Source organism: Anas platyrhynchos, chromosome 8 (genome assembly GCF_047663525.1).
Source record: "Anas platyrhynchos isolate ZD024472 breed Pekin duck chromosome 8, IASCAAS_PekinDuck_T2T, whole genome shotgun sequence".
In the NCBI taxonomy this organism is placed as follows: domain Eukaryota; kingdom Metazoa; phylum Chordata; class Aves; order Anseriformes; family Anatidae; genus Anas; species Anas platyrhynchos.
Window position 1 is genome coordinate 32,458,154 of NC_092594.1, and position 21,845 is coordinate 32,479,998.

Below are 21,845 nucleotides of genomic sequence, written 5' to 3' on the forward strand. Positions count from 1 at the left end.
TCTCAACTGATTTTTTCTTTCCTGGTCTTGTCAGCTGTTTTTGACACATACAAACTTTTAGCATCCACAACATACAACAGGAAGCTCTACAGCTTAATTAAACAAAATGTGAGGAACCATTTCCCTTTGTTTTCTTTCAACTTGTCAACTGCTAGTTTCATCTGCTAGTCCTTAGTTTTTCTATAGAGAAAAGAGGGAAACACTGTTCCCTATTCATTGTAATTTTGACGGAGAATTATGATTTTACAGATCTCCAAGATGTTCTTCATCAATTCTCTCTTTTCCAGACCAAGGAGTTCTATTTCACTTGGTTGTTTCTCATACATGGGCTAGTGCAAATCTGCTCTGAACTTAAAATTATCCCATTTAAGACTGCTTCTATTTTCAGTTGCTTATTCTGCTCCTTCTTTAGGTCAGCCAAACAGCAAATCAACCTCTTCTGTGCTTATGCTTGCTGAGGGGTACAAACATGGAAAGAGGGAGAATGGAAAGGCTAGGTCTTGAAAAAGAAGGTAACATGAATATCAGAAGATAAACTGACTGTGAAAATGACAATCAGTACACCAACTACAATTAATATACTAATTTTGTACTGATGCTATTATACTAATTCTTATCACATTGTCATTAGCTCTGTAAGTCATTAATATCCATTTCCCACAAGTTAAGATACTTGATTAATGTTGTATTTGTTAGCTGATATCACACCAACACTAAGCACTGCCCCATTTGTAAAATTGTCTTCCATGCTATATTCTGTTTAGATATTTAAAAGGTTAACATTTAGTTCTATTTGAAATGCTGACCTAGCAAGAAATAAATTAATTTGGCATTACAGTAGTAACATCAATTTCCCATGTAACTTTAGTAATGCATTTACTGGAAAGAGATTAATATCAATTCCATAAATCATTCACATGCTTTTTCCGGAGTTTGAGACATCTGAGTAATGTCATATATGTTAACTGATATCACTTTGTGCATGCTACATCCATTAATCTATGCCTAGGGTCATCATTAAAAAAAAAAAATCAATCTTTTGTTCTTAATTTTTTTTTGTGACTTCTAACCTGCAGTAGTCCACAAGTATTGATACTACAAGAGAATAATACTGCTCTGAACTGGGAACAGACATTTTCACAAAAGGAAAGCATTTGTAAAATTATCCCTAGTGGTAGCGATAACTACTTAATACCTTTACGTGAAATAGAGCATAAATAACTGCCAATATATAAGAAAATAATAAAAATAAGATGTTTCATTAATCAGACATACCTTGATGCCACAAAAATAGACTGAAAACAGACCTCATTATTGATTATATCAATACTCATTTCTTCTGTTTCTACATTGCATGTGAGTATTCACATAGAAGTGAAAGCCAAAACAGTCTACATGACTTAGTGATTCTGGCTAAACACAGCCTACCAGGAAATTTGTAACAAAAATTAGTTTTTTACTCCAAAAAATAATTTATTCTACTGTGTTTAGATACAATGGAAGAAAGTAACTTTAAATATGTGTTGTGTTTTTTTTTCCCCCCTCTTTATTTCTATTACTTTACCGTTACTACCCTTGCTTGTATTGCTTTATTCCTGTTCTATGATATTATAGTAGTGCCAGTGAAATAAGGTGAAGAAGGTTATTTTTGTTCACCTAAATGTACACACACTCAGGATCAGCTTGCATTCACAATTTTGGAAGCATATTACAATACTACATTAGATGGCTAAAACTTAACTATTTTGTAGGGCCAATTTCACTTTTTTGTTGTTGTTGAACATTACTTTAACAGCATCACATCCATATTCTTCATTTTTAAATTTTGTACAAACAAAAATACCCACTTCATAAATGCCTGAACTCAAATTTTACAATATTTTAGTAATCACAAGTAAGATTAATCTCATCTAATTTTAGCTGTCTAAAGTTACATGTTAGGTCTTAGCAACTGGGGCACAGGCATCCCCAAAGGGCAGTTCATCCTATACTATCTTTGCTTTTGTTCAAAAGATATCTTTCATGGTAAAGCTCAATGGCCTATTTCACGCCTGTAAGCGCTTACAAAGAGATCAGCGGAATTACAATCACTTACTGCAAGTCTGAGTGTTGTGTAAAGTGTTTTATAAGTACATTACCCTATTTTTGAAATATAGAAAGATATTTAAAACCTTAACAAAAATGATACAAGAGTACTTCTCAGTCACATGAGATACCTTAATAGATTGTAGATCTTAACTTTTTCCAGCTGATTAAAATCATTTGCAATCCATCAGCACTGAATTCTTTTTATTGGGCTTCTAATATGAAATTTTTGATAAATATACTATAGGAAAAGCCAAACCAATGTTTGTCAAACATTTTTGCTGCAAGGTGGTTGTGTATCAATCAACATAATAATATGAGGTTTACAGTAATTGAGGTCAAATCTAAAATTTTACAAAACTTTAATTACAACCTTTTGAACATAAACCACAATACACAAATTACCCAATCATAACATTTTTTTCATAAAAAAATAAGAATTCATCCAAAGGATGGAAGATTTAATGACTCTTGGCGGAGTTCCACTTTCTGGTTGAAATGAGAATAAAAGCAGACGGCAGCTTCATTTCTAATTTCAAGAAACACAGTATTTTTAACATTTAAACAGCATTATATTTGACTAACAAGCCAAAATATGTATTTTCAAAACCTTATAAAAAGCCCCTGTATTTAACAGTATGAACACTGAGATTTAAGAACCTCTCTGAGCCAACCTTATTCCTTCAATCCTCAAATGAAATTATAAAACAAGTAATTTGAGCCACAAGCTGCAGAAACTGTCAGACTTGGGTTTTTAGGGTTTTATTTTCTGTTCTTTCTTCTGTCACAAAAACCATCCTTGCAACTCACCATGTAACAGTCTACCACCTAACTCCAGCTTCCTCCCATGTTCCCTATAACATCCTGCCATGCAAAACAGAAGGTGCTGGGATTGATCCAGAAGTATGCACAGGCCAGATTTACTAACCAATACTCCCAAGGTGACTGACAATCTAGATGATACCAAACAAAACGAACAATATTTGAATTCTTGCTTTGTTCTTCAGTGAAGCCACAGCTGGAAGCATCAATGTTCTTCCATATGCCACTTCTTTAAGTCAAGAGGCAGGGGAAGCAAAAGGTATATCCATCTTAAGCCCGTCTTGAAAGCACTCAATGACTGAGATGAAAAGGCAACAACACCCTGTAAACACGGTCTTTGCACCGTGTGAAAAAAATGTCTGCAAGCCTCTGCAAGTATAAATGTGTTTTGAACTCAGAGAAAATTTGGTCCTATCAAAGTACTATGACCAGTGCAGTGAACAAGATGGGTGTTGAGTAGTTGGCATGTCTTATGGACTTTTTGAAGGTATACTGTAGCAGTAGTAACGCAGCCTGAATGCATGACAGTGTGTGCCATGCTTTGTACCGTCCTAGAACAGGGGTTGACAGACTCTAGTCAAACCAAGGCACTTTAAAGAACATGTCATCCATGTAGTCTGATGGCACCCTCTAGAGTACTCCAAGAATCCAGCATGCTTGAGGTTTCTTCTGATTTATGAGATGATTGTGCAAGGAACTCAAACTGTTTGAATACTCAGAGAATCTACAGTCTATAGATTTTAGTCTTATGACCAAAAAAAAAGATCCCCAATGACCATGAGCTTCTCAGGTTTTGCGGTCCATTTCAGAGCTCCAGGATAGCTGCAATTGTGTTTCTAGTACCTTACAACTCATTGTACTCTGGCCTATTTCATCATGTTTGGGGGCTTAGAAGAAAGTAGTGATGTCACTGTCAGCTATGAGTCCTTCCTTTTCTCTGTCTCCTGCCATAAACGACACTTCTGCAGCCTGCATAAGCTATGGTCAAACCCTTGAAGTTGCCATGCTTTGGGATCACTATGAAAATCCACCCTTTTGTAGAGCCAGAAGATAAGACTGGTGCTCTTCATGAAAGGTTGAACTGGCATCAGCACCATAAAAATACTGGTTTCTCTTTAAAGATATTTGCTTCATGTTTTCTTTGCTCGCTCTGCAAAACAGGTTTGAAAGGTTTCATGTCTATCACTTAAAATTAGTGAATGGTATGACTTCCTGCAAAGGAAAGCAAAGCAGTTATGTAAGTACACAGAAAAAAAAAAAAAAAAAAAAGTTTTTCAGCTCTGGAGGTATTGTCTCCAAAAATGATTAAGCAAATAAAAACAAATAGTAACCACAACACCAAAAATGCTGCTGACTAAATTGATGCCATCAGAAATACATGCACCACAACACTACAAGATAGTACAGGCAACTAGCTAAACTAAAAGTCATTTAGATCCACAAAACTTCTAATGTCTGAAATACAAATTCACCTTGAATATTAAGGTGCCAGATTCCCCGATGAACATTGAAGTTTGGGCCTGACACGCTGAGGAAGTATTTCTTCATATAGCAGGAGTGAATACATCCATTTCCTAGAAGCACTATATTTTGCAAAATTCCCAGTTTTGCCAGAGGAGATAGGATGTCAGAAAAACATTTATAGAGCGCTGCATTGCTGTTAAACCAATACTACGTTGATAATTTAATGCTTTAATGAAGAAAAAGAATTATAACTGACACAAATTTACACATTTCAAATGTGACATTTATTCCCTTCAAATTGATACTATGCAGAGATGACCACGCTTCCATTCTCCCCTGAAGGTAACTCATATTTCTTGTGAAAATTGGCATCCAAAAATTACACTGTGGTATACAAGAAATCTAAATTTTCAGCACTTACTTTTATGCCAGTGATAAGTGAATACGAAAAGTTTCTATTGGCCTCATATATTCTTAAATATTAATAAAGACAACAAGATTCCAGTTGTTAGAACATTAGCTTGAACTATGGGAACACAAATTCAAATTCCTTAGATACTTGCAAGTCAATTACTTTCTCTCTCCTTTACTCCTCCATCTGTTATTTATAAGATAAAGGATTCAACCACCATTCTTCATTTACAATGACAGTATTTATTTTATCGCAAACATTCTTTCACTAGTTAAATTAATTAAGAGTAAGTTAGGTGCAAGCTACAAACTGGTTAGCTGGCTCTTCTGAAGAGAATCTGGAGAACATAAGGGATCACAAATTCAAAAGAAGTCAACTGTGTCATGCTATTGTGAAAAAGATTGGACTGTGTCACATAGCAGAAGTAAATAGATTGCAAGGCATATCATGTAATAAACGATACATAGTACTGGCACCAGCATATCTGAGTATTACGTTTGCCTAGGATCACTGCATGTCAAGAAAGGCATGGAACAGCTGGACACAGTCCAGAGGAAATAAAGAATGATAGGAAATTTGGAAAATACAACCACTGAGGAACAATTGAAAAAAATAGTTATTTAACGTGAAGAGGGAAAGGTCAAGGCAAGATATTATAGCTTTCCACTAAGTCAAAGAAGAAAGGACCAATCTGCTGTCAATACCTACATTACTGGAAAATAATGCATTTTTGGTAAGAACATTTCTACACTGAAAGGAAAAGTTTCATATAATGAGCAAACTACAGCATTAGAACGGATTACTGCTTTCTCATTGAAATTTTCCTCACTGAAAGTCTCTATGAGGAAGGAAAATAAGTATCTCTCAGGAATAGCAAAAGTAGTATGTTTTGCTTTTCAACAGGACGGTGAACTAAAAAGAAATCTCCATGTCTATTTTGTTTGTTTGTTTGTTTTTAATGATTTTATAAAAAAAAAAAAAAGGCCCCTCTAAACAGCAAAATGGACATTCATATCAGACATACCAGACTACATAAAAACACACCTCCATCTCAAATTCATACTCCTTAACACTACTTAATAGAACAATGATAGCCATTACAAAAATAAATCATTCATAGCACTTCATCTATATGCTTTTTTTCCTGTTCTCTGCAAGTTTAATATTCTTTATCTGTTCTGAAAAGGTATGTACTTCCCTTTCTGCAAGACAAAATAAAAGAGTCACTGAAAAATTGGTCTGGAAGGGAGGCTTCAGTTCTATCAACTAGGTATTTCAAGAAAACACAGAATGCAGCCAAAGACATGAAAGTCACTTGTGGAATCACATTTAACAGAACTTCTATCCTGAAAACAGATCGTCAACAAATACTCCCCAAGTACCACTGTCCAGGCAGTTTTGCTCCACTCTATCATAGTTTCATCAGGATCATGATCACTTACAGTGAAAGCGTTATATAAAACAATGACAAGTTCTGTTAACATTACAGTAGATAGAGAGCTACAATCATCATGTGTTATAATTATTGTTTTTAATTGTATTGCATTTATTTATACATATTAAATAAATCCTTACAAAAATTTAACTGTAAAAAACCTGTAACACCTCTTAAGTATGAGGGATCTCGGATTTCAGACACATTTAATAATATCATCGTCATAATGGATGAAGCACAACTCTATCTTCAGGTATTTCCTTCAAGTATATTTAGGTCTATAAGATAACAGTAACTTGGAATTATTACAAAATTAATGTCAACTATTAAAAAACCATGTTCTATGAAAAAGGCAAATCCAATAGAATATATCATGTATAGCTATTGCCAATTTTAAGGTGGTACTCAAAGCATATCGATACATTTTTGTATAAGCGTCTTATTCTACTGTTTGGAAGATAGGAAGAGAGAGATTACAGAGTTATTAACAATTTGATAAAATATCCAATAATCAGTTAATTTGCTTTGACCCATTAAGGTACTGTAAGCAATTACTTGGCTGACATAAACAATAGTTAAAGTGAATTTACAAATGAAGTATACACATTATTATTGTTCTTGCTAATATGTTGTCATTATGAGAAAATAAATGAAGTTATTAATTTTATTCATATTTGTATTTTGGAGGTGTCTGAATATGCAAAGCAACATCAGAGACTCATCACGCTACTGTGTAAATAAACTAAGTATTTCATATAGCACCTGTCTCTATCACATGCTGTACTTGTCAAAGTATGAGCATTACTTTTGAACTACAGAAGTGTTTTAATTTAAAAATATAATTAATTCTGTTGCTTAAAAATTGGAATTAAACCATAATGGAATGATTCACATTGCTTCACAAATCATTTGATAGCTGCAATTGATCCTTTTCATTGCACGGCAGCTTAACACAATAAAGTAAATTTCTCAGCTTGGCCCACTGATTAATTTCATAAATCGTTTTCTAATGCAAAAAATCATAAATTCATAATCATTATGAAATAGCATCCAAAGTATTTTTATTTTTTTTAATATGTAAGTATTGTCTGAACTTTCAGATATACACTCTAAAAATAAAATACTCTTTACTACACAACTGCATCATTTACGCGTTTTACACAATGCTATCAGAGGAATTAAATAACTCAATCTAATATTTTTCCAGGAACTGTCAGCCACTATTCTACCCCTTAGGGATATAACTCTTTATAAGAAAATCATTTTACACGACACTGTAGCAGTTTTGGCATTACCAGCACCTCTCATATAAACCACGCTGGAAACTAGTTTTTCCTGCCAAATGCCTTTTGTACATATGGTGTTTAACAGTGCTCTGCAGGTCTGTAAGCCAATAATAATAGATGCAAGCTAACAATCTGGAGACAAACATATATGTAACACAAAATGCAGCTACATACTTTTATATATATATATATATATATATATATATATATATATATATATATATTTAATTACATACCTCCCACATGCATATAAACATAGATGATTTAAAATATTCTTCAAATTAATATACTAACTATAACACTTGCAAAAAAAAAATAGTTTCTCTTTCAATTTGCTGTAGCTTCCTAAAAATTAATTCTGCTCCTATTGACATCAGAGGCAGAACTTCCAATAATCTCAGCAGCATAGAATTTGGCCACAAGAAACACAAATAAGAACCATATTTAAAGACACCAAGTACATACACATTCCTAAAGTCTTCCAGCTATGCAAGGATAGACAGTGCTTTGAAACTTTGTTGAGGAAGTTAACCTTGAAAATTACAGTATAAAATAACATTTTTATATCCTACATCTTTGACTAGTTAACAATAAGCACTGTATATGATAATTATACATATAATAATAGAATAAAACCCATTAATTTATCTACATGGGGTAAGAGAGATGTACCTGATAAATGCACATTACAGGTAATGACAAACTTCACATACTTTTTTTACATTTGAACAGTCTGATTTTATATCATACTCTGAAATGAATCAGTGTGTAAAACAGTATTTAATACAAACCTTTAGCATTAAGACATTTTTTTAATAAAAATTAGCAATACAGTAATAAGCATTAATATATTGGCAGCTGTTACATAAAGTAATGCTGAAAATGCTTACCACTTTCAAAACAGGCATCAAATATAAGATGTCCTTTTTTAGGCTGTCCACAATAACCAGCTGGGAGAACAGTGTACTTGCTCACGTTCCCTGCTATGATATCATCACCTCCTATGTCACTACCTGTTGCAGTAAAAGCAGAAATAAAGCATAAGCATTAAAAAAAAAAAAAAAAAAAAAAAAAAAAAAACAGTAAAAAACAATTGAAGGATATTCTCCCCATGCTTTTCCAAATAACACAGAATTTGCACAATTTAAAATATACACCAGTAAATGAAATTTCTTGTCAAGATTCGCTTAAGAATTTGCATAAAAGAATGGCCTCATATATTAAAGCTTCTCTAACAAATCACACAGCCTGGTTTCTTGCACTTGCATGTCTGGCAGTTGAACACTCATGCAATGAAGCCTGATCTGTATTTGAATCTAATTCTTTTGACTGGAACTCTGACATGGAGAGCTCTCTGATATTTTGCATGGATTCTCTAGAATTGAACTCCTACAGCAGCATCTTCCTCACTATGGGTACTAAGAGAATAATTTTCCTCTATCATTTTGCCCATTTTCATGCATCTTATATGAACTAAGAACCTCTGAAACTGTTAAGTCCCACTCATAATTGAAAATTTAAAGTTATTAGAAGGGAGAGACATACATTTACGGAGATGTGATGATGCAAGCCTTGCTTGCTCAGCAAACAAAGCTCCGAAAATGAACTTAGAGAAAAAAATTAAATTGTTTTTTTATTTCATAATTAAATGAGGACAAATTTTCAATACTACTGCATGATTTTTGTCAAAATACATCATTAGTGTATATATTGAAAACCTTGTTCTCACAGTCAAATTATACTGTCTAGCAAATTGCAGTGTGAAAAAAAATTGTTTCCAAGTAGCGATGAAAGAACACTGATTTTTTTTCATTTGAGAAATGCAGAAGAAAATAAGTTAATATTTGTATATTACATTATACATGAATATTACATTTTAATGAAAGAGATACATAATAATATAACTAGCTGTACATTCTGACATTGTCTCTTCACTATTTACTGTTTGGACAAAAAATGTGTAACAATAGAAAAACTATCTTCTGTGTTAGAAGAAAACTAGAAGTAATGTGTATGTCTTCAAGTGCATAAGGCATGTGATGGAATAATGGGATGATAATATCTTATTTCACTCTGATAAATAGGGCTACTGAGGCTTCTAGAAATAGACTTTTGGTCTGTACTGATTTTTTGACATTTAAATGGGTTATGGGGGATGATGAATGTGACATAAAGCTCAATTTGTTTTATTTTTATATTGAAAACTATTTCACACTAATGTTACAAGCAATTCATATCACCCCGAATGATGAAAACAGCTTATTAATTAAAACTGACCTTTCCATATATAAATGTACTCTACCTCTTGAGGCAAAACACCTTAGCTGAGGTAACAAATTATATCAATGTATGTGACACCACAGCTAAAGGGTCTGTCAGCCTTTCTATTATCCACCTATATTTTAAGAGGTATATAAATCCTGGATTAAAAAATATGTATATCCACCTCAACACTTAGCATATAAATTCATAGTCTTCCCAGGGAAGAAATCTGAAACTTACTTTCTTTGAGAATTCCTGTAACAGAACCAGGACAATTTAGACCTTTTCATATTTAAAAAATAATTAAAAAATAAAAAATAAAAAAATATAAATTAAACACCGTGTACTTTTATTTATTTATTTAGCAAAATTACTATTTGCCACCTCAAAGTTATTTGTTTTAGACTGAATAATTACCCACAGATAGCAACCTAGGGCATTTTAAGTGTTTTCTTTAAATGTAAAATTGCTACTTACTTCTGGTATTTTTAGCTATATGTATTTTACCCTGCAGAGTCTGGCAGCAGTGCTGCTACATTTTGCTTAAAGGCTGGTAACACCAGAGGCGAACTTAGACTTGAGCAAGGACTCTGTGTATAGCCATGATCATGTCACTCAATACAATTCATCCCACTGCATCATGCAGCCTGCAATTTGGAACAACAGCCACAGAAAAAACATTTCCTAAGTTCCAGTCCAGTGCCACTTTGATTAAGATCCTCCATATACCTGGTGCAACTAGTCAAGATAATGATTTGTAATCCAACACATGGAAACAAGGACACAAAAAAAATATAAATCAGGGAAAACCTGTAGATCTCCACCAAGAATACATGAGCTGTCAAGGATCAAAGTGAAATAGAAGGTGGAGAGCCAACAGACTAGAGACTGAGCTTCTGCTGGTAAATGCTCACTGTCAAGTCTCTGCTAAAAAATAATAGGCTTCTTTTAATCCTTAAAAGATAGCTGGTAAACACCACTTAGATAAAGATGAAATCAGAAGAGATGCCATTCATAATACTGCCACCGTAAGAGTGGTAGGACAAGCAGGTAGGAGACAGCTACGTCTCCCTTTCTACCTAACTGACAAATTGGACAATCTTTACATCGTGCAGAAGGAAGCTGTCAAGAAACTGTCCTAGCAAAAAGCTTTCCTTTCTTCTTCCTGGCCTCATAGTCATTTAACAGTATTAGCCTGTCCTTTGAGTTTCTTTACTACACAGTACTTTGAATATGCAGAATGTATTGTTGTATTTTGAGTTATCTCTGAGCTATTTTATTGTTATTTTGAGTTACCATCTAATCACTAAACCTGTGAAACAGCAGCCTCTGAACGTCATGCTATTACATAGCACATGAGCACATGTCCCTACTAGCATGTCCTCCTCGGGTAATAAAGCAAAGGCCTAAACTGAGCCAGCATTGCTGTATTACGAGAGGCACGGCTTCATGCTCATCTGTTCAGCGGATGCAGCAAGTGTTGCTGAGAATACATCACCGCCTTCAGATGGAGAGCTACGTTACACCGAGCTGCAAGCTCTCAGGCCAGCAAAGAGATCCTGTCCCCCCAGCTGGAGCAGATGTTCCTGACCAAAGGCAGAGATGCAACAGATAGCTCAATCTCAAACAAAAGAAAGGGGGAGAAAAGAATTAACTGAAGAACATATTGTACATTGCTCCTAAGGAGAACCTGTTCTCCTTTGAAAAAGGTTAGATAACACAAGCAAAGGCAAGAGTGACTTGGAAAAGAAATATTCTCATACTACAGGTCTTATTTTGTCAAATATTTTTCTTATATGTTGTAGGACACATGGCTACTTTACTCTAATTCTTCAGAGCTTAAACTCCCGGAGTCTACAGCAAATTCCTAGGATTTACTTTTACCACAGTATTAAACTTTAATGGCAATTTTCTATCAAGTATAAAATCTGTAGGTGTCTGAAATCTCTGTAACTAACTATAAAAGTTGGACAGTCTTCAGGTGTCTGCACTCTTCACGATTGCCACTTTGGAAATATTTCATATCAAAGTAGTGAAAATGAGCAGAATCAGTTAAAAGGGACTGGAATTCTTAGGAGGAAAAGTTTAGAAACTTTCAGAGCTTCTTACTACTCTTAAGTTCAAATGACAAAGCCAACACTTTTTTTTTTTTTATTTAAGCAGAGATGAAAACAGTATTTGCTACAGTAAACATCATGCAAATTTAGGTACATTTTCTTAAAAAAAAAAAAAAAAAAAAAAAAAAAGCTTCTGGAGGAAGTAAATAATAGTTATTCTCTGAACTGAGTAAACAACAAGCCCACTTCCAGCTGTGACAAACTTCAGGATCTATGGAGGTGGCAGCCGGCAGCTACCCTCATGCTACATTAAGTAGAAGGAGAGCACAGCTACATTAAAACAGACACAGAAAAAATTTCCTGGTAAACCTGCATAATTCTTATAATCAGACTTACTGCCTAACATGGATAGCCAATTAGAAAAGTAAGGTAACACGAAAAGATACAATAACTGCAACTGAACATTGTAGAAGAGTTTATTTAAATATTACAAATGACATTCATATGCCTCGATTTTTTTCTGTTATAACAAAAATATTATACATCTTACTACTGATTCTTCTGTCAATAGCTAGAGAACTACTACTGCTGTTGATAAGGTACCACCCTTTACATCAGGGTAAACAAACATGAAATACAGTTTCTGAATTTGATAATTTTCATTTTAACTTCACCTCTTCTGTATGGTCAAATAACTGCTGCTGCACTGTTCTTTACAGGAAATGAATCAAGCTTTGATTGTGAATCTAGTGTAGGCTAGCTCTAATTGGTTTTGATCAATCCAGATATTCTACTTTGGGTCAAACTGTTCAGAAGAAAAAATTATTTCTGAATAACATACCAAAATCAAGTCACTAGGTCTACAAAATGCATTGGGAAAATCGTATTATTTTCAGTGACATCATGAAACTTAATGGCTAAGTTGGTGTGTAAAGATCTAATAACAAAATTCTTGTCACCCAGGAGGTGGAAAGTGTCCGAGTGTCCCAGCAAAGATACTCATCAGCCATGAGCAGTAGAGTTATTGCAAACCCATGCAAAGAAGTGAATCTGAACTCAGCATATTTTGCAATAAACCGAAATTTGTTCAGATGGCAACACATCTCCTATTAGCTCCTAAATGTAAAAGTCTCTGAATGAACACTGCTCGAGGGATTTGCCACTAACTGTCTTCTCTGCCAACCAGAAAAATACAAAATTATTTTATATCTGCATTTGTAGGGAAAATTCCAAGAACTGTTAGTAACTCATTATGTTCTGCTGTTCTTTGAATCTTTTTAATAAAAGATTTATATTACAACATTCATAAGCTTCAGCAACAACAATATAGAGAACTTATGCCTGCTATGAGCTCTGAAAGCTCTAGAGCTATCCTAAAAATCCTATAGGCAGCAGCAGTCAAGAACTTGGAATTTAAATTTCACTGGCTTCAAAAATGCTAGGAAGAAAAACAAGCATCATTTTGATCTTCACAACCACGTATCATGCAGCAAGGATTAGGAATGACCCTAAGAATCTACACACACTGCAGAGTGTTGTCAGCCTGAAATCGACTTAATTCAGGGTCACCATGGTTTGAAAGGAAATGGAAAAAAATTATGTTAAGACTAGGGTCTTCACCTTTCCAGGGTCCAGAATACCCTACATGGTACCAACCACACCTGCTGCTTCACATTCAGATACCATGCCCGTACTGTCACTTTTAACCTGTTTCACAGGTCAAGCAGATCAAGGGGAATGTTGATTATCACGTGGCATTCTCATACAGTCTAGTTCTAAAAAATAGTAACATGCTGTATTGTTATTTAGAAACACAATCTGAGACTTAGCATCTTTACAGTAAGTGTCTCTTCAGCTACTTTCCTCCCACAGTTTGACCAACAGACTGGTTGTCAAGAGACTGTCTCGCAGCACTAAGATATTCATAACCAAGAAAACATGCAAACTAAAAGACAAGCAACCATTTCAGCGGAGATTACCAGGTAATTTTTGAGCTTTGCAGAAGTTTTCAAACTACTCAGGAAGAATAGGCTGCTAGCTCTCTCTTCTATGAGCTGGAGAAAGCTTACAGTAGGTTGCATAAATAGGAAGGAAGCTTGCCATTTAACATCTACTGCCCAAGTTACCGTTTCTACAGAGGCTACCAGACAACTTATCCTTTTAACCTTCCTAATGCAATTCCTTGGGTAATGCGACATTAACTTTTTCTTTTGGGTCAGAAGGCAAGGTACATATAAACAAATACCTCAGACTTCTTTAGATATACATGTCCAAACCGATATACTCATGCAGAAGGCATGGCATTGGTGTCTCAATCAAACCTGAGAGTGGAAAAAGCCTTGTTCTCCTATGCAGATACATCAAAGCACAATGATTAGTAAAAATGTTTGCAAGAGTCTCTACAAAAGGCTTGGCAGTACTATAAAGAATACTGTGCTTAAACGCTTATACTGAGCAGATAGTAGGCAGCCTTAAGGGAAACAGGAATAAAAAAAAGTACAGAAGGTGCTTAGCTCAAGACAAAGCCATCAATTTACTGGCTGATTAAGTATGAAAAGATGACAATAAACCTCTACCACCCAGTCCATTAAAAAAAAAAAAATGGATCCAGATAGAGATCCAATTACCAATCCAAGGTCAATTATAACTCCTTTCAAAAATACAGTGAAGAACATTGAACTGAAGGCAACATCTGGCAGACAGATACAGCTCTGAACAATGATTCCTCAGTCCCAGTGGCTGGCATTATCGGATAAGTTTACAGGAAAACAAAATAAAACAAAAAAACATCAACACAAGTTGACTTATGTGTAATATTTGTTTCCTGTCTTGAACCTAAAAGCATAACTTCAAGCTTTACTTCATGAATATTTATTTATTACCTCAATGTGAGCTCTCTCCAAGGATATACATTCTTCTCAGATTCAAATGGAATTTTTTGTATCCCTTTAGTGAAACCAAAATTGTCCAGCAAGGTATAAACAGATTTTTCCAAATTAAATTAGAAAAAAAAAAAAGCAATTGGTGCTGCAAACTCAATAAACAAGAAAAATATGAATTTCATTACTCTTTTTACTGTACTTATAATCTCTAACCTCTCCACTAAAACACTCATCACCAGAAAGTAGAAAAATATGAAAAAAGTTAGTAGTGCTAGATATGTTAACTGAAAAATAAGTTTACTTAAAAAATATTGTAAGAATCAGTCAATTTCATCTGATATACATATTTATTCCTTAACAAGTATTTGGCATTTGATAATATCAAAGGTATCACATGATGCAACAGTTGCTATAGTAGCAATACTTCTTCAAATAAAAGCATAAAACATAAACTGTAAACAAAAATATGATGCATGACATACATCCCCAACTAGCAGAAAACAGTAAATAATAGTTCCAGAAGTCAGCTAGTCCTCCCAGCTGCATCTGAAAAAAAGGTAATTGTATCAGCAAGCCCATCCTTTCTGGAAGATAAGAGATGGCTCAGTTTTAGGTCTGCATATAAGTAATGTGAGATGCTACAATGCCAGTTGAAGAGTGCATAGAAATTCAAGTTCTAGGTCACCAAAAGATTTGTGAGGGAAGCAGTGTTTCCCACCAAGCATGAGGAAATTTTGTGTCTAAGGATTCTAAGGCAGGAGAGGAATGTCAGAGTTAAAGCAGATGCTTTGTGTGGTACTACAGAACCTCAACAGGTAAAGGTTTTTTCCTCCAGATCCCACGCATTTTTGAAATCTGTAAGCAACTGATTTCCCAAAGACAAGGAATGCCCATGACCTGCAAAAAATACTGAGTCAAAATACACAGACAATTGCAGGGTTTGGAATTGCAGTCAGTCGAAAATGTCAAGTAAGGGCAAAAGCTCATGATACTATCCGCAAAACTGGAAAAAGAGGCAGGTGGTTGAGTCACGCACTACTGTTCACTGGAAGCATCCTAAAATGCTACAAATATTTCCCATGCTGCATAATGTTGAAAAAAAAAATAATAAAAAAAAAAGCTTACAAAAAATACACCTGTTTTCATAGTAACATAGAGAAAGATGGAAGAACTGGGAGGAAAGAAAGGGAAAGATCTATGCCACGGTTCCAGCAGCTGCCCAGGTACGGAGCACTGATTTAACAAAAGCAGGATATCGAGCCTAGGCTGTTAGGTACACTAATCAGACCCACGGGTATCCTGGGTATATTCAAAAGCCTTTCTTTGGCAAGGTTTTTAAATGTGAAATGATTACCTACAAAATGCTTACTAACAGGTATTTCTGAATAACCTCAGTAGCACCAGCCAAGAGATGATGGTTCAGTCGGTTCAGTTAGTTCTAGTTGGTGCAGACCACACTTCAGTTTCAGCGCAGAAGGTCTAAACCACACCATTCCTAATCCATACTTACAGTGACAAAGCAACAGCAGATCTGCCCTGTGGACTACACCTTGCCCACTTCTACTCTATGCAGTAAAATCATATTCTATTCCAAAAACTGGAACATTACTTCCTCAGAGGCTTTTTTTTTTTTCCTTGTTTTGCACTCTATATTATAGAATAAATGTTTTTTTCTGGTTTAAGACCACAAGAAAGCCATGTGATTAAGCAACAACCAGCTCATGATATCCTAACCAGGAGTGTGCACTATGCCAATCAGGTCATCTTTAACCTAAGAGAACAGCGTAATTAAATTGTTTTAATGACAGCATAACTAAAAAGAAGTCATGACAAAATGAATATTTATGTTAAAAATAACTCACACTGAGGCCAGCTAGATGCAACTAAAACATCTAATACGTACCAAACAATGCAATGATCCTGACCTGTGACTACATAGCCTTTAATACAGAGATTTCAGTTTTAATAGGTAAGTCATTAAGTTGGTGTGCCTCTCTTCGTTAGGATTGTGGGCTGGGAAACTGAAGACAACCCAACAGGTGATAATTGTTCTTGATACAACAGAGATACATGTTTATTGTCAGCTTTATCAACAGGCTGTAGCATAATTTATTTTATTTGTCCTAGGTCTCATACCCTCCAGTCCTGACTATCACTTTCAAAATGCTTGCCCACAAAAGCTGTCCCTTAGTAAGTACAAAGTACTATGGAAGTCTTTCAAGAATACTGCCTAGGTTAAATAAACCTAGAAATAGTGTTTTTGCTCTTTATGAAAATTAAACCTTTCACACTGAGTTCCTAGTACTGTTGACATCCTTACGTCTGCTGATTTAGCAGGGGCTTTCCAGACTGTCTTTGAAGAGATGCCCATACCACATTTTACTCAACACCAGCTGTGATCCAAAAAAAGGGTCAAATAAACCCAGCTATAGATGTAATGCAGTGCCAGCAATAATAAACTATACTATGCAAATTAATTCAGGTTCAGCGCTGAGGTAATACAGCTGTGACTTCTAGATTGGATCAGGCTTTTTTCTCATCCTCAGGCCTGGTGAGCCTGCCCTCGGGACAGCTTTGGTACTCCACCAAACACACCACTCAGTGGTATTTTGATTTTTTGGTTTTTAACAAGTAGCTACAGTACATTTGTTGGGGATGCACCTGTCCAAAGAAACATGTATTTGAATATCACTAAGTCTAGTGGTCACAATACGTGACTTCAGTTCCCGACTCAACCACTAACTGGCAATGAATCCTCACACCAGGGGAGACCAGGCCCTCTGTGATGGGTCCACAGAGGGCAAAATCCTGTGGGGAGGCACCTCAGCAGCTCCACATAGCAGCGTCTTTTCTCTTCAACACCATTTTCACATGTAATAGTGGATTCACGTAAGGGTGATGCAAGTTCATTGACATTTTCTATCCCATGTATGATGCACCTTAATTCATGCATCCTTCTTAGGGTCACACTTATTTTTCCTTGACTCTTGAATGGGTGTAACTTAGAAATACAGTTTTATCCTCGCTTCCTGTTCATTTTTCATTTAGCGATAGGCATGTCTTCTGTCAGTCAAGTCAACAATAGTCTCAAACACATCAAGGAAGATGTTATTTACTTATTTACTTTATTTACTTAAAAATCTTATCTACTAGAATACATCTAAAATAATATAAGGATTTTAATATTACTTTTGGAATATTTTTACCCTGTTGTTGAAATTAATTACACTGTTACTTTCATAATCGTAATTAATCATTGAAACAACTCCTGTAAATTCTTAGTTGCAAATAGCGTCTTTGCCTCTACTTTCTGAAACAGTCCATTCCAAACTACAAGTTTAAACCACTGTGGATTTCTTCCACCCAAGCATTGCTTACTCACACAGCTGAAATTACTCTAGATAATAAACACTTCAGCATAATCTAGAATTTCATATCAAACATTAGATCATTGTGGTGCTTTATTTTATTCACAAAGTACAGTAGAGCAAAAGGTTTAAATATTGTTTCAGAATTCCTGTTTCCTGATATAAAAATGTCAGCAAAGCACATTTGATCCACTAACTACATTGCTGATGCAAGAGTAACAGGAATTTAACTATAGAGAACACTACTAACCAATACACCATATTCAGCATTTTTTTTTAACTAAGCAAATGCTACGTTGATACAATATTTATAGGAATGTGAAATGCATACAAATTACTTCAAGTATTCAGAACACAAACCAAAGCTCTACCTACTAGAAGACTTACACACAGAAAACTGAGATCAAATTACTGATTATTTGTTCTGCTTAGAAATAAAATAACCAGCAGATATACCACTATTCTGCGTAGTTACAAAACATCTGTGATTCAGCAGTAGTAGAGACTGCAGATACAAGTAAGTAGTACAGAGGCAAGTTTACCTCACAGTCCTGTTTTACATGGAGAATTACCACCACCAAAACAGAACTGCCTCGGGATTTGTATATGTTATTTGAGGAATATTTCATAAATCGAGTATATGCTACCCCATGTGCAGGTTACATGCACGAAAACATGATAGCCATTTGATAGGTGTTATCCAGCTCTAAAGTGTGCTGTGATCCTACAGTAACTTCACTGCTTATTGCAAACAAAAACACATCAGCAAACCTGTAATGATTCCTGTTGGGCTTTCCTTGGAATGGATTCCTGCCGTTCTGCTCTGGTGTTTCACAGGAACTGACGTTCCTCTTGTTTTTGTAGAGATTGAAATTCAACACATTTTCAAGGTGATTATGGAACAATATGTAAAAGCGAAATCTTGCCCGTTTTCACTTGCAACTGGGAGAGCAACTGCTAAGTAAATAGCTATGCAAATTAGCAAGTGAAATAAAGTCAGATAGCAAATTTATGTAATAATAATAATACTTAAAATATATATTTTTTTATTTTCTCCTCCCACAACCTTTTTTATGGTTGATTTTTGCCACTACAGTTCTATGAATCAGGCCAGTTAACCATACTGCAAAAACAGAGGCAGATATGTATACGAGAAACCATATGTATCACACTGTATAAATTTTATCTTTAACCTTAATACATTACTTATCCTAAACCAGAATCAATCATGAAAACACTTTACTATACACATACATACATGAATAGATTTACTCGTGAAAGCAGCAACATTAAGAAAAAAAATCCACAATCTCACATCTACAGGCACTTGCAGGATCAGGGCCCTAGAATTAATATGAAGTCCACATCTTTCAATTTGCACAATTCACAAAATTAAATCAGAATCATGATTATTATTTGGTAGAGTTTTACAAACTATGACTTACAAATAGTACTAATGCTTTAAAAATATATTTAAAAGTCTAAGGTTAAAAAAAAAAAGTAGAGCACTCCACAATTCAAGAGCACTCCAAGCTCTTAAATGACAAACTTGGCCTCTGTGTTAATGTCAAGAAAATGAGGAGTTTCAGAGACACTGTAACAAGGAAACTGGAATATGAACACAAAAACGTGTACCTATAGCCAACTCTCACTTGCTTGTAATTTGGTTTTACCTCTACTGTAGATTAATTGCAGACACAGCTTGAGCCTGGAAAGACTTATCTCAGGTACAATGCAATCTAAACATAGCAATGCTGTGTCATGGCTCTGCATGCCAACTACTTTGGGGGATTACTCGAGAAATCTGAGCTGGTTTCTATAGAATCACGCAGTTCTGGAAAAGGGCAGCACAGTTAATCCACAATAAACAAGAATGATGTAGCATGGTCCAAACACCCAGGGGGGTGTGCTGGAGCCAGCCCAAACCCTGCAGCAATGCTGCTGGGCAGCAGCTGGATCTGAGTGACAGCAAAAAGCACCTGAGCCAAATTCCACTCCACATCCTGTAGCACCTCATTTACACAGTTTGGTGTTCTCTGTTACTGAGGTATCCTAGGTTTTTTTTGTTGTTTGTTTTTTAAGTGAAGATAACTACATCATCATTTCACCTTATAGCTATTGTTCCTAAGCAGATATTGGTGGAGGAAAGAAGAGCAGCAAGAAGGAAACCTTATTGCTCCCTACAGGTACCTTAAGGGAGGCTGTAGCGAGTTTGGAGTTGGCCTGTTCTCCCACATGCCTGGTGACAGGATGAGGGGGAATGGGCTAAAGTTGCACCAGGGGAGTTTTAGGTTGGATGTTAGGAAGAACTTCTTTACCGAAAGGGTTGTTAGACATTGGAACGGGCTGCCCAGGGAAGTGGTGGAGTCACCATCCCTGGAAGTCTTTAAAAGACGTTTAGATGTAGAGCTTAGGGATATGGTTTAGTGGAGGACTGTTAGTGTTAGGTCAGAGGTTGGACTCGATGATCTTGAGGTCTCTTCCAACCTAGAAATTCTGTGTGAAAACAGCCTGAGTGTAGACAGGTTGTCCAGCTCTTCTGAGAGAGGTAACAGCTATTGCTATTAGATATCCCATTTGATAATTGGGTTTGAGCTGCAGATCTACGTTTCCCAGTCCTGTCAGTAGTCCCATGTGGAGACCTAGCCAGCTACCTTTTAACACAAGAAGTTGAATTTAAAACCTATTTTAATGAGCTTTGTATCTATAAAGTTCAACTTCAAAAGACAGAAATGCAATGTAGGCCATATAAATGCATTGTGAGTCTGATCTGATTTTTTTTTTTGCATGAGACTTCTGCCTAGAAAACACAGTGACAGAAACACTAAAGAAACTTGCAGAAACTTGTTCTACAAATTTCAGTATAAAACCTATTAAAATTCTCAATATGTCTCATTTTACTTTTTATAAATTCAGAAACCTTCTCTCACAAGCGCTAATAATTAATAGGGTGCTTTGAACTTCACTGGAAAGAAAAAATGTTGGGAGGCTTGAGGTAAGTAACTTTCAAAAGCTTTGATTATTTGTCAGAGAAAAATTGTTTGAAACATGGCTAGGAAATGGTAAACCATTAAGAGGTGGCAACCGGAATACTCAACGTATTGCTGTTTCTCTTTCTTTTTCTTAAATTATATCTTCTGGCTGAATAAAGCCTTCATTAATATTTTTTAGGTCTCCTTATTTGGCGAATTATGCAATAGAAACATGATCAAAGCTATCAGCACCAAAAATACACTAGCAGCTCTTCAGCAAATTCTTCTAGTGGGGAGTTGGAATTGTTTCTACTAGATAATTGAAAAAGTTGGAAATAAGTTGAATATCAGTCTATCAGCAACATAGTACAATGATTACTATATTATTTTTCTGTGTTAACTATAATTAATTTTTGTGAGTTACTTCAATAAATACTCCAACTTAAGCACTAAAAGCTGAAGTAGTTAATGGTCTTAGAGTGCTTCAAATTTACTAATAAACCTCTCTAATATCCCCTTGACTTTGAACTGCTTAAGTTAAAACATGCCCATGCTGTCAGTAAGCTCTGGCAAATGAGTTTGCTGAACAAAACACATTCTGAATTTGTTTACAAATACATCCTGCAGCATTTCATAAACAACTGCAAATAGCTCTTTATGGTGTGGGAACATCTGCAAGTCTGGGCCCACTACCCTTACAATTTCCACTGACTTGAAATCTTTTCCTGCCGATAGGAGGATACAGGAGACAGATCCCTTTCAGCACCAAGGTTCCACTTTTCCCCAACACTGGAATTCAG

The 21,845-nt window shown here is 35.2% G+C and overlaps 1 protein-coding gene across 7 annotated transcripts in view; it reads right to left on the reverse strand.

Annotated features, from left to right (window-relative positions):
- Positions 1–21,845, reverse strand: part of BEND5 (BEN domain containing 5) — a 923,615-nt gene that overhangs the window by 896,901 nt on the left and 4,869 nt on the right. For all 7 annotated transcript variants that reach the window (XM_027463542.3, XM_038182817.2, XM_038182813.2 and 4 more), the window contains exon 2: positions 8,395–8,517. In XM_027463542.3, coding sequence (XP_027319343.3) covers positions 8,395–8,517 — 123 coding nt within the window. The remainder of the gene's footprint in view (positions 1–8,394; positions 8,518–21,845) is intronic.